Consider the following 12880-nt stretch of genomic DNA (forward strand, 5'->3'; position numbering starts at 1 on the left):
CACTCTTCCGTTTTTATGGAAATATTTTTGAATTTGTTTGTAGTTCTGAAATGGCTCAGTAGATATTTCATGGGGAGGCATGTAATGCACACTTTATATATGGGAAGTTCCTCATCTATAAGGTAGAATAATACCTACTTTTCAAAGTTTCACTTTTTAACATTGGCTGTAGTCATGATTGTGACTTGCTTATAAATTCAGTGACTAGTGTATCTTGTTTGCTCTCCATTGTCCTGGCTATGAAGTCAATGCTTTACAAACTCTTGAGGAGAGCCCTCTGAAACCCAGGTCATAAATTAGTGCCTCAAAGACACTCAGGTAGCTGTTCTCTGTTTCTTGACAGATCAACCTGTGAGGTCAGCTTATTTTACTAATGCTGTTGATGTTCCACAGGCTGTCACTTTAGCTGCCACAGCTGAGAATTGGGGAAATTGCAAGCTAGCATGCTTCTGTCCCATTTCTAGTGTGTTTCTGCAGAGTGCTGGGTTTTCTACATAGCTTTTATTCTGCTTCCTGTGCGTGTTCTAAGAACTTGCACTGCCCTGCTTATTGACAGAACATTCAGGTGGCACCATGCCTGCCAATCTCTAACTGTTGCTGAGTTCTCATTTCTCCTCTGAGATCAGTCTCAGGCTTTGCCTGAGGTGCTAGGACTTCATTGCATTTGGCTTTATTATGCTTTAAATACCTTTAAATACCTTTTCTGAAACATAACAGAGGTCTGCCCTGCATGGTATGAAATGAAGAAATGTGTTTGTGGTCCTCTTTCCATTTTAAAGTCCTCTCAGTTTCTGATCTGAGACATGATACATAGATCATAAATTTTGTTGAATTTGTACTAAAATCAAGGAGGTTTTTGATACTTTAAGCTATATATTATTTTAAATTTTGATTGGCATAAGTAAAGGGGGGTAACATAAAAGAAGGAAAAAGTAATTTCAACCTATGATTTTAAACAATATCCAATTTTTGGGAAAAATGCAATTTTTTATGTTCTGCTGTTAAATGCGCCTTTGCCATTAAGCTATAAGTTCTTATCGTCATCTGCATGATCATCTAACTTAAAAGTTCTAAGGTAATAAACTAGAATTTTAATCACAGAATGTAAATACATGATGAACATAATCATTACAGTTTTTTAATTGGTCTACTTTGTATATTTCAGTCATCTTAATCCCTTTTGTGTTTTCCTTCTTTTCTGTTTGTGTCATGCACCAGTAAGCCAAGTGCACCTCATTGCATCCAAAGGAAATGGTGAAAAGCCCCTTACCATGGATGAAATGGAGAATTTCAGTCTTACTGTTAATCCATTGAGTGATAGACTTTCCCTCCTAAGCACCAGCAGCGAGACGATTCCAATGGTTGTATCTGACTTTGACCTCCCAGATCAGCAGATGGAAATACTTCAGAGCTCTGACTCTGGATGCTCACAGTCTTCTGCTGGAGACAACTTTAGTTACGAAGTTGATCCTGAAAATGCGAATGCCCATGAAGATTCTCACATGGCAAAGGCAAGCTCCCCAGATGATGATGTTCAGCAAGTTGTCTTTGACCTGATATGTAAAGTTGTGAGTGGCCTGGAAGCAGAGTCTGAATCAGTTACATCTGAATTAGAAATCGAATCTCTGCAAACAAAGAGTAGTGACTTAGATCCAGGTAAAGAAGCAACTAAGATTGAAGACCAGGCCCCTCAACACAGCCAGCATGTTTTGCTGAGCGATGACAGCCCTCGGTTTCTGTCTGTGTCTACAGAGGAAGGCTGTGAGTGCTTGGCCAATGGAATCTCCAGAAATAGCTCCTCACCTTGCATTTCAGGAACAGCACAGACTCTGAACGATTCTTCTGTTCCCTCAGAAACCAAATCTAGACAGAGGAGTCACAGTAGTATTCAATTTAGCTTCAAAGAAAAATTATCAGAAAAAGTCTCAGAGAAAGAAACAATTGTTAAGGAATCAGGTAAACAACCAGGTGCAAAACCCAAAGTAAAGCTGGCCAGGAAAAAAGATGAGGACAAGAAAAAAGCTGCAAGTGAGAAACTGAAGCAAGCAAATGTCTTCTTCAGTGAGGGCCTGGACTTAGAGAACTGGTACAGCTGTGGGGAGGGCGAAATTTCTGAAATTGAGAGTGACATGGGTTCTCCAGGATCTAGGAAATCTCCCAACTTCAACATCCATCCTCTCTATCAACACGTGCTCCTGTATCTGCAGCTGTATGATTCATCGAGGACTCTGTATGCTTTTTCTGCCATCAAATCCATCTTGAAAACTAACCCCATTGCTTTTGTAAACGCCATTTCAACAACAAGTGTAAACAATGCATACACCCCTCAGCTGTCTCTGCTTCAGAACCTGCTGGCTAGACACCGAATCTCTGTTATGGGCAAAGACTTTTACAGTCACATTCCAGTGGATTCAAACCATAACTTCCGGAGTTCCATGTACATTGAAATTCTTATTTCCCTCTGCTTATATTATATGCGTAGCCATTACCCAACTCATGTCAAGGTCACTACCCAAGACTTAATAGGCAATCGAAACATGCAAATGATGAGCATAGAAATCTTGACTCTCCTCTTTACAGAGCTAGCAAAAGTAATAGAGAGCTCTGCAAAGGGTTTCCCTAGTTTTATCTCTGATATGCTGTCTAAGTGCAAAGTTCAGAAAGTGATTCTTCATTGTTTGCTGTCGTCTATCTTCAGCGTACAAAAGTGGCACAGTGAGAAAACAGCAGGTAAGAGCATGGTTGCTGTGGAGGAGGGCTTCTCAGAAGACAGCCTCATCAATTTCTCAGAGGATGAACTTGACAATGGCAGCACACTGCAGTCGCAGCTTCTGAGGGTGCTTCAGAGGCTGATTGTTCTAGAGCACCACGTGATGACTATTCCTGAGGAGAATGAAGCAGGCTTTGATTTTGTTGTGTCTGATCTGGAACATATCAGTCCCCATCAGCCCATGACTTCTCTTCAGTATTTACATGCTCAGCCAATCACATGTCAAGGCATGTTCCTCTGTGCAGTGATTAGAGCTTTGCATCAGCACTGTGCATGTAAGATGCATCCACAATGGATTGGCTTAATCACTTCCACTCTGCCTTACATGGGAAAAGTTCTACAAAGAGTCGTGGTTTCTGTGACACTACAGCTGTGCAGGAATTTGGATAATCTAATTCAGCAGTACAAATACGAAACAGGATTATCTGATAGTAGGTAATAATTGATTTTAGTTTTATTGTCAAGTTGGACACTAATTTAGCAATACAAATACAAAACACAGTTATCTGGTAGATAAGGACTGGTTTTAACTTTGTTGTTAGTGACATTTTTCATATATATGACTCCTTAAATGTCACAGTGTGAATGGAACACGGGGTATAGTCCTGGTAGAGTGGTATTTAGCTGCATAAGACGTTCAGTTTGATCCCTAGCACCGCCACAAAGAAACAGATCAAGCAAGATGAAATAGTCATTTTCAGTATGTTATGAATATTATGTCATCTTTAAAAATAAGAAAGCTAAGCTCTAGTATTTTACCGAGAATCAATAAAAGAAAGCTAGGATAGAGATGAAAAGAAACAGGCCTTTTTTCTTTCAAGTATTGAAGTTAAATTAGATGTTCTTTTGACTCAACTGGCAAAAAGAAAGGTTTCCCCAGGCCTTATCTAGTACCTTACCTAGGCACAAATTAATTTGCAGCTGAAGTTAAAAATTAAATTTTAAAGTAGTTTTGCCCATCTAATTTTGTTGTTCTCCTGGTTTGGTGGCAAATTCCTTGTCTCAGCCATATTCAAAACTTATCTGTGACTAGTTAGGCAAATGTGTAGTAGACTGGTGTCTGGTTTCCCTCAGCTGCTGTGCCTGGCAATCCCCAGTAGGGGAAGGCCACAGTGGTTCTATTTGTTTACTTTATTTTTTTTTTTTTCTTTAGCCAAAAAAGAGCTCTAGTGCAGTTAGACCAACTCACTCAGATTAGGAAACAGTAAACTCCTGCCATTTTCTTTTATTACAATTCATATTTATTGAGTATCTCCTGTGTGTCTGGCATGTGCATTTACTAGTGTTAAATTTTAAAGTATGCTTTCATAGAACTTCTGCTGTGTACATTTTTTTCAGGCCTTTGTGGGTGGCATCAATTATCCCACCAGATATGATTCTTACTCTTTTGGAAGGAATCACAGCCATTATCCATTACTGCTTGCTGGATCCGACTACCCAGTATCATCAAGTAAGACTTCATAAATATTTGTGGTCTTTTTAGAGACTGGCTTCACTTAGTAAAAAACTGTTTTTCCTCTGCTTAATAGCTTTTGGTCAATGTAGATCAGAAACACTTGGTTGAAGCTCGCAGTGGAATCCTCTCAATCCTTCACATGATCATGTCCTCTGTAACTCTGCTTTGGAGCATACTGCACCAGGCTGATGCTTCAGAAAAGATGGCAGTTGCTGCATCCGCGTCTGTTACTACAATCAATCTGGGAGCCACAAAGGTTACACAATTCTCACTTTGTCTGTTGAGCATAAGTGTTTATTTGAGGAATTTTTTCAAAATGTGTGGTTAACTTCGTGTATGTGACACCCACATAGATTAAGTAGTAAACCATTTTAAGAGGTGCAAACCAGTAGTTTCTTTAAGCAAATCTATAAATTGTGAAATTGTCACAATCTAGTTTTCTCTCCTTACAGAAAAATTGCTGTGTGTGCTTGCACTGGCTCACTTTTCCCATCCCTAGCCCTAATTTTCTTGCCACATGTGTTTGATTTTTCTAGACAGTTCATAGAAATGAGTTAATACACTGGTCTTCTATGTCTAGTATCTTTCATTTGATATGCTTTTGAAGTTCATTTTCACATGTTATAATTTTTTCACCATGTAATACATTTTAAATGGACATTTTAGTACATGCTACTTTCCCCGCCTCTACTCCCCAGGAAATAGTTGAGCAGTATGTGCAGAGAATGTAGAACTTTGTAATGAGGCCTGGTGTGATAGCATATTGCTAGGAATTCTACGCTGACAAAAAGGGAGTCTATGTTTCAGGGAGCCTGAGCTACCTGGCAAGTTTCAGGCTAGTCTGTGCTATATAGTAAAGCACTATCTCAAAAAAGTTTCATAATCTTTGACTTAAACTAATTTACAAGTAAATTCTAAGGTAAGATTACATACAATGTGTATTGCAGCATTAATTGCAAAGATGTTCCTAAATTATACTTAAAATAGTAGGTCAGTTTTTTAAACTAAATAAAACCAAATTTCAAGCTGAGTTTTTCTATTATCTAATCACAGTGATTATCATTTTAGTGACAAATAATTTGGTTAGCTTTTTTGTTTTTTCTTTTTAAAATCATGGTTCTAACTCCTCCTTGGGCAGGGTGTTCACATCTAATAGCCCAGACTTGCCTTGAACTCCTGATCATCCTGCCTCAGCTTACAGAACGCTAAATATGCACTACTGTGCTCACTGACAGCTATTAACATTGTTAAAGGCATCCCTACAATTACCGAACTAAATGTGTTATCTAGCTATTAATGTCGATATGTTTTATTTTACTTGTAAAATGCTTACATTGTTTTAGAACTTGAGACAACAAATCCTGGAATTACTGGGACCCATTTCAATGAATCATGGTGTTCATTTCATGGCTGCCATTGCATTTGTATGGAATGAAAGAAGACAGAACAAAACCCCTTCCAGAACAAAGGTATTATATTCATAATTAAACATGCAATACTTTTTTTTCCACTTAGTAAAACCATGCCTATTTATTTCATTTTCTACGTGCTGATTTTTTAATTCTTTATAGGTTATACTGCAGAACAAAGGTATTATATTCATAATTAAACATGCAATACTTTTTTTTCCACTTAGTAAAACCATGCCTATTTATTTCATTTTCTACGTGCTGATTTTTTAATTCTTTATAGGTTATACTGGAGAAATAAAATCTTGTCTACAGCTCTACATAATGACTTTTTGTCTAAAATTTTTATTAAAATGTGATATCAAGTATGAAAGATTCCATTTAAGACTGGAAGAATGGCTCAGTTCTGGAGCACTGGCCTTGCATGCACAAGGCCATATGTTCAACCTCAGCACTGAAAAAAAAAGGTGTGAGTGAGTGAGATAGAAAAATTAGCTATGACATCTGGCCTGTCACTGTAGTCGAAGGAGGATTATAATATTGCATATTTTTAATCTAGTGATGGGTAGAAAGCAAAGATTAGAGAAAGTTTTTATCTTTGTTTTTTTATTATCTGATGTCTTTTAAGTTGTTGCTGTCTCTAAGTGCAATCCACATGTTGGTTTTGACTAGATTGTATGAATGAAAAATTTGTCTACTTTGTCAATTTGCAATCTAGAAAACATTGTTTTCTATTGGAAATAAATCATTGTATATTAGAGTAGTAATGCTATTAAATAATTTTACTTTCAAAAAATCCATAATTGTATACCTACAAGTCTCTGATTTGTCATTTCTTTCTGATTCCACATAACACACACACATATGTATGTATGTGTGTATGTATGCATGCATTTTATCCTAAAGTAGAAAAAGTAAACATTTCTGCCATTTGACATTATTTTGCATATTAGAATTTAGTAGTAGAAACCAAAAGGAGGGGAAAAAACATTTAAAAAATTAAAAGTTTTCTTACAGCTTAGATCTGTAACAAAAACAAAGAAGTAAATATCTAAAGTGAAATATAAGCTTAAAGATAAGAAAAATGGGGGAAATGAGTTATGAAAATTAGGATATAATAGTTGATAATGTCTTCTTATAGAAATAAAGAACAAAATTGTAAGAGAATAATATAGAAATAGTACAAGAAATTTTTTAGCAATGAAAGAAATAAATTTTCAGGTCATGCTTATCACTGAAAAGATACTTGCACAAAATTCAGTATGTCCTTTCAGAAACAAGGGAGATAAAGAGAAGATGCTAAAATCTTTTTAAAAAGAAAAAGAAAAAAACAGCAGCAATAAGAACTGTCTCATTCAAAGGAATAGTGGTAATACTTGACCCTAGCAACACTGGAAACGTTTATGGACAATTAGTGTGAACACACAGTCCCACAGCCAGTCAGGTTCTTCCTGAAGGCTCTGTCAGCCATGTGCTGTGCCAGCAGCGTGCAAGGCCACTAGTTCCCTCTTATGCAGGAGGACAGACCTCACTGTGACCTTGGATATCAGCCCTAGAGCCTTCCAGTCCCAGGGAGAGCAGAGCAGTGTCCAGCAAGAGTGTCTGAAGGGGGTGAGGAGGACTGAGAGGAAGACAAAAATGTATGCAAGTGATTACTTAAAAGATTTAAGTATGTGACTGTAGGAAGCTTGCCATTGTCAGAGCTTTTTGATAAAAAATGAAGTAGACCAAAATAAGCTTTATAGAAACTCTGTAGAAAACAACACAGTAAATGAAACATTAAGAGGAGAATCCCATCATGTGCCTTCGTGTCAATCTAGGGACTGATCTACATGAGATCATGGTAATTACTCTGAGGGATGGGACAAATGGTCTGAGAAAGTTAAACCTTTGTCTTCTGACTGAGATTTTGGTTGCTAATATTTAGAATTCAGAGGGAGGGAAAACATAAAATAGCAAAAGTAGTGCTCTACCATCTTTGAAAACAATAGAAAGGAGTTGGCAGAATGGAGCTGGCTCCTTTACGATACCCTTGCATGTTGTTTTTTCCCTATAAGATTTGTTGTGTTTGACTTTGATTTATCTTATTTATTTGTGCGTGCATGTCCATACGCCGTGACGCACAAGCACATGGTCAAAGGACAACCTAGAGGAGTTGTTTCACTCTTCACACCATTGTTGGTCCTGGGGATGGAACTCAAGTGCTGAGCCTTGATGGCAAATACATTACACACGGAGCCATCGGGCCAGCCCTGATTTTGATTTTTATGAAGTGAGATTCATGTGTTGGTTTTTTTTAATTAATTTATTTTTTACACTCCATATTCTATACCCCCATCCTTAAAATTAAATTTTAACACAAGTAGTCAAGGGGCATCTTTATATTAAGATGGGGTCATAAAATATTCTTTCTGTGACTTCCCTTAAAAGATTTCCACATGCACACCCTGCATAAATACAGTGACCGTGATATGTTCTCCAGGTCATCCCTGCAGCCAGTGAAGAACAGCTTTTACTAGTAGAACTGGTTCGCTCCATCAGTGTCATGAGGGCAGAAACTGTTATCCAGACTGTGAAAGAAGTTTTAAAGCAGCCTCCAGCCATAGCCAAGGACAAGGTGAGGAAGCTTTGCTTTTGTCGGAAATTCAGTTTCAGAACTGGAGCTGATAGGTAAGTTCTTTCCATAATTTCATTGTGATTGCTGTGCAGATTTCAGGGATTATTGTACAGCACTCTTAATAAAAACCTTCTTTGAGTTCCTTACTAGTCTAACCCCTCCTGCAGCCAGTGATGAGCAGGTAACTGTTTTTGTCTGCATATGACATCAGAAGCAGTCAGGACTGTGGGTCTAAATTCTGAGTAAGTTTTGCCCGGTTAAAGAACACAGACGCGGGAGCCCAGAGTCGACTTCTAGGTTTCACAGCTTACTTGATGCTTTCTTTTCCATTGAAGTTCTCAGTTCTATAAACTGCCATGGTTTTGCCACAAACACTGTTCTGGACAGCAACATTTCTTGACCCTTATGATACTGTGCTTTGTGGCTTCAAAGCCAGGGGAGGAGGTTTTGGGATGCTGAGAGGTTAGAGAACGTGTGGAGTAGGAGACAGCTGCGGCACTCAGCCCAGTAGGCAGGCACATGGCACATGCGTCCAGACACAGAGGGGCACATGCGTCCAGACACAGGTAAGCAAACACAAGCCAGCCGGCACCCAGAGGTGAAGAAGCTCACTCAAGGGTATTTTTGCACAGAATTAACCCAAATGTGGCATTTTGCCAAAAATGATTCTATAATGGATTTTTCTTCACTGCAAACTCTTGAGTTCCCTGACATCCAGTTTCAGCTGTCGTTATCTGGCATCCCATATCAGTGCCTTGTTGTCTAAACCTCTCTTGTCCCTGTGATCTTCTGTTGACTTGAGAGGACCCCAGGAAATAGATAGAACAGTCTTTCCACTTATCATTGCTAGTCTCTAGATTTCTATTTTCTGCTTTGTCCAGACAGTGCTACAAGTTTATAATTTTATAGATTTATTAACCATAAACATGAGACTCTGAACCATGCTAAACAAATATAGTCTTATCTTTAGGGATCATTACATATATCCAAAAATATTTAATTCCTTTGTTCTTGTTGAATTGCCGAAAGAAAAGGTACGTTTGTTAATAGTGAGTGATCTAACTGCCTTTGTTACAGTGCAAAGGGATCCAACTCAAGGCCTCATGCATGTTAGCCAAGTGCTTTGACACTGAACTACATCTCCAGCCTCTTACAAACTATTTCAGTGACTGCCTGACTACCTGACTATTCTGAATGTACCTCGGTGTGTTTGTCTTAATCTCTTTAGTTTGCTGCTGGATTCTGTGTAGTAGTTTGAGGCGGATGATAAGCTTTATACACATGAGGGCAAAGAATATAAAAATGTCTCCTGTCCAGACTAGTGCTGCCCTGTGCTGACGGCATAAGCTCCGCCTTTTGTGTGTAGTGAGAAGGAGATGCCTGAGAGGATAGCAGGACAAGAAGTGAATAATTGGTAAATGTCAGTGAACATTAATTTCGTTTTATTCATTTTTCTCTTTTATTGACTTTTAAAGGTAGGTACAGTGTATTTTATGATTTATTCAATATTGTCTTTTTATATTAATATTTCTTTATTAAAATTTTATATAGAAATACAAAGCTACCTTTAATGACTATATTTAAATGATTAAGAATTAATTTATTTTGGACTGGAGAGATGACTCAGTGGTTAAGAATACTTGTTATTCTTGCAGAAGACCTGAGTTCGGTTTCTAGAACTTACATGGCCCCTCAAAACCACCTATAACTGCAGCTCCATAGGAGGGGATCCAGTGTCCTCTTCTGGCCTCCATAGACACCTGCATGCATGCATTGCACACACACACACACACACTCTTAGGTACTCAAACATATAAACTAAAAATATGTCTTAAAAAGTATTCATCTGTCTTAGTTAGGGTTTTACTGCTGTGAACAGACACCATGACCAAGGCAAGTCTTATAAAAAACAACATTTAATTGGGGCTGGCTTACAGGTTCAGAGATTCAGTCCATTATCATCAAGTGGGAGAATGGCAGTATCCAGGCAGGCATGGCACAGGCAGAGCTGAGAGTTCTATGCCTTCATCCAAAGGCTGCTAATGGAAGACTGACTTTCAGGCAACTAGGGTGAGGATCTTATGCCCACACCCACAGTGACACACCTACTCCAACCAGGTCACACCTATTCCAACAAGGCCACACCTTCAGATGGTGCCACTCCCTGCTCCAAGGATATACAAACCATTACATTCCACTCCCTGGTCCCCATAGACTTGTTCAGAAACATGAGTCTATGGGGGCCATACTTAAACATAGCATAATGCAAAATGCATTTAGTCCAACTTTCAAAGTCCTCATGGTCTATAACAGTCACAACAATGTTAAAAGTCCAAAGTTCAAGGTCTCTTCTGAGATTCATTCAACTTAATTAACTGTAATCCCCAAAGCAAGGCAGGGAACCAGCTGGACAAACTCCAATCTCTGAATCTCTATGGCTGATGTCAAAACGGTCTTCAGATCTCCACACCTTTTTCATCTTTGTTGACTGCAACAAACTGCTTTCTACTGGGCTGGTTCCACTCCCTGTTAGCAGCTTTCCTCAGCATGAATTCCATGGCTCTGGCATCTTTAACATCTTTGAGTCTCCAAGGCAATTTCAATGTTACAGCTCCTTGTTTCAGTGTCTGGGATTCCACTTGATCTTTTGGGCTCCTCCTAAGGGCTGGCATCACTTCTCCAGCTCTGCCCTCTGTAGCACTCTAAGCTCAGGTTGATCCACTCCACTACGGCTTCTGTTCTTGGTGATCATCCCATGGTGGGATCTGACATCTCCAATACACTGGGGTGTTCCACTCCACCTAGGCTTCACCAATAGCCTCTCATGGGCTCTCTTTATGGTGCCAAGCATCAAATCCTTTGCCTGATCCCTTCAGTCCTGGGCCATCAACTACAGCTGAGGCTATACCTTCTCCAATGGCCTTCCATGACCTCTCATAATGCCAAGTCTCAGCTTTTCTTCATGACACCTTCATGCCTTCAAAACCAGTACCACCTGGATGACTCTTATACATTACCAAGTCCAGCTGCAGCACGAGGTACAACTTTGGCTATCTCTGGAACACAGCTTCTTTGTGCTCCCAGAAAACAACTCCCAGATTTCAACTCAGTGATGCTGGTCTCTTCTTAATCATTGCTAATGTCTTTGCTCCAGCTAACCAGCATCAATTGTCCCAGTATTTCCTTCCATTCTTAACTCTAGAGCCAGAGCCACATGGCTGAAGCTGCCAAGTTCTGCTGCTTACAGGATCTAGATATGATCCCCTTGTACGATTACATTATCACTGTCTTCATGTTTTCTAAATCCTTCACTGCCTAAGCTTGGCTATCCTGGTTCTTGCTCTGTAGATTGACCTTGAATGCTGAGATCAGCATGCCTGTCTCATGGGATTAAAGGTGTGTACCACCGTGCCTGGATCTAATTAAGCTGGGTAGAATCTTGCCCCAAGGTCCCACTCCCTTAATCTGTTATCTCCGAGAACACAAGATTTTGCTCCATTTCACTTCCTGGTACTCCTTTAATACTGAAACCATATATTTTATATTTTGCCTTTCTAAGCTTGATATGCTTGTTCAAACTTCTCTTTGTGAGACTTAACCAGAGAACAAAGTCTCTGCTGGGCTTTTTTGAAACTTCCTTTGTCAATGCAATTAATGCAATTAATCCAAGTCTCTTCACTTTTCAGACAAGGGTAAAAAGTAGCCACATTCTTCACCAAAATACCACAAAAACAGTCTTTATGCCACATACTGAAATTCTTCTCCTTTGAAATCTCTTGGGCCAGGTCAACACAGTTCAAATTACTCCCAGCAACAAAGTTTTCCATATTCCTACTAGGATGACCCATTAAGCCCCATTTAAAGTATTCCACTGAGTTCCAAATCCAAAGTCCAAAAATCCACATTCTTTCAAATAAAAGCATGGTCAGGCCTATCACAGCAAAACCCCACTCCCAGTTCCAACTTCTGTTTTAGTTAGGGTTTTACTGCTGTGAACAGACACCATGACCAAGGCAAGTCTTATAAAAAACAACATTTAATTGGGGCTGGCTTACAGGTTCAGAGGTTCAGTCCATTATCATCAAGGTGGGAGCATGGCAGTATCCAGGCAGGCATGGCACAGGCAGAGCTGAGAGTTCTATGTCTTCATCCAAAGGCTGCTAGTGGAAGACTGACTTCCAGACAACTAGGGTGAGGATCTTATGCCCACACCCACAGTGACACACCCATTCCAACCAGGTCACACCTATTCCAACAAGGCCACACCTTCAGATGGTGCCACTCCCTGGTTCAAGGATATACAAACCATTACATCATCGTTTTAAAAAGTTTGAAGAAGAATAATCTTAGTTGACCTAAGTATTCTCATTTAACAGATGTGTGTACTGTAATAGACTTATACACATGTAATCTAAAAATCTCAGCCTAATTCTGATACTACCAAATCTAAGCTGCTTAAAAATGCATATAGCTGTGATGCTCTGAGAATAAATGACCATTGTAAAAAGATTAATTTTGATAAAGACAAGCAAGCCTCTTCAACCTTCTTCTCATATATCAAAACTTGGTAATCTATAAGCCATCTTTAATGGCCATTTTGTCTGTCTAGGTTCTAAGTTTTAAATAGC

General features: G+C 39.0%; 1 protein-coding gene across 17 annotated transcripts in view; it reads left to right on the top strand.

Annotated features, from left to right (window-relative positions):
- Positions 1–12880, top strand: part of Dop1a (DOP1 leucine zipper like protein A) — an 88666-nt gene that overhangs the window by 51514 nt on the left and 24272 nt on the right. For 16 of the 17 annotated variants that reach the window (XR_003947934.1, XR_870760.3, XM_006511239.4 and 13 more), the window contains 5 exons: positions 1219–3205; positions 4109–4220; positions 4300–4482; positions 5570–5695; positions 8118–8252. Coding sequence is in view for 14 of the 17 variants with exons in the window: in XM_006511239.4 (XP_006511302.1) it covers positions 1219–3205; positions 4109–4220; positions 4300–4482; positions 5570–5695; positions 8118–8252 (2543 nt within the window). In the remaining 3 variants the exon portion in view is untranslated. The remainder of the gene's footprint in view (positions 1–1218; positions 3206–4108; positions 4221–4299; positions 4483–5569; positions 5696–8117; positions 8253–12880) is intronic. The other variant, XR_379426.4, reaches the window with a different exon arrangement.

Source organism: Mus musculus, chromosome 9 (genome assembly GCF_000001635.26).
Source record: "Mus musculus strain C57BL/6J chromosome 9, GRCm38.p6 C57BL/6J".
In the NCBI taxonomy this organism is placed as follows: domain Eukaryota; kingdom Metazoa; phylum Chordata; class Mammalia; order Rodentia; family Muridae; genus Mus; species Mus musculus.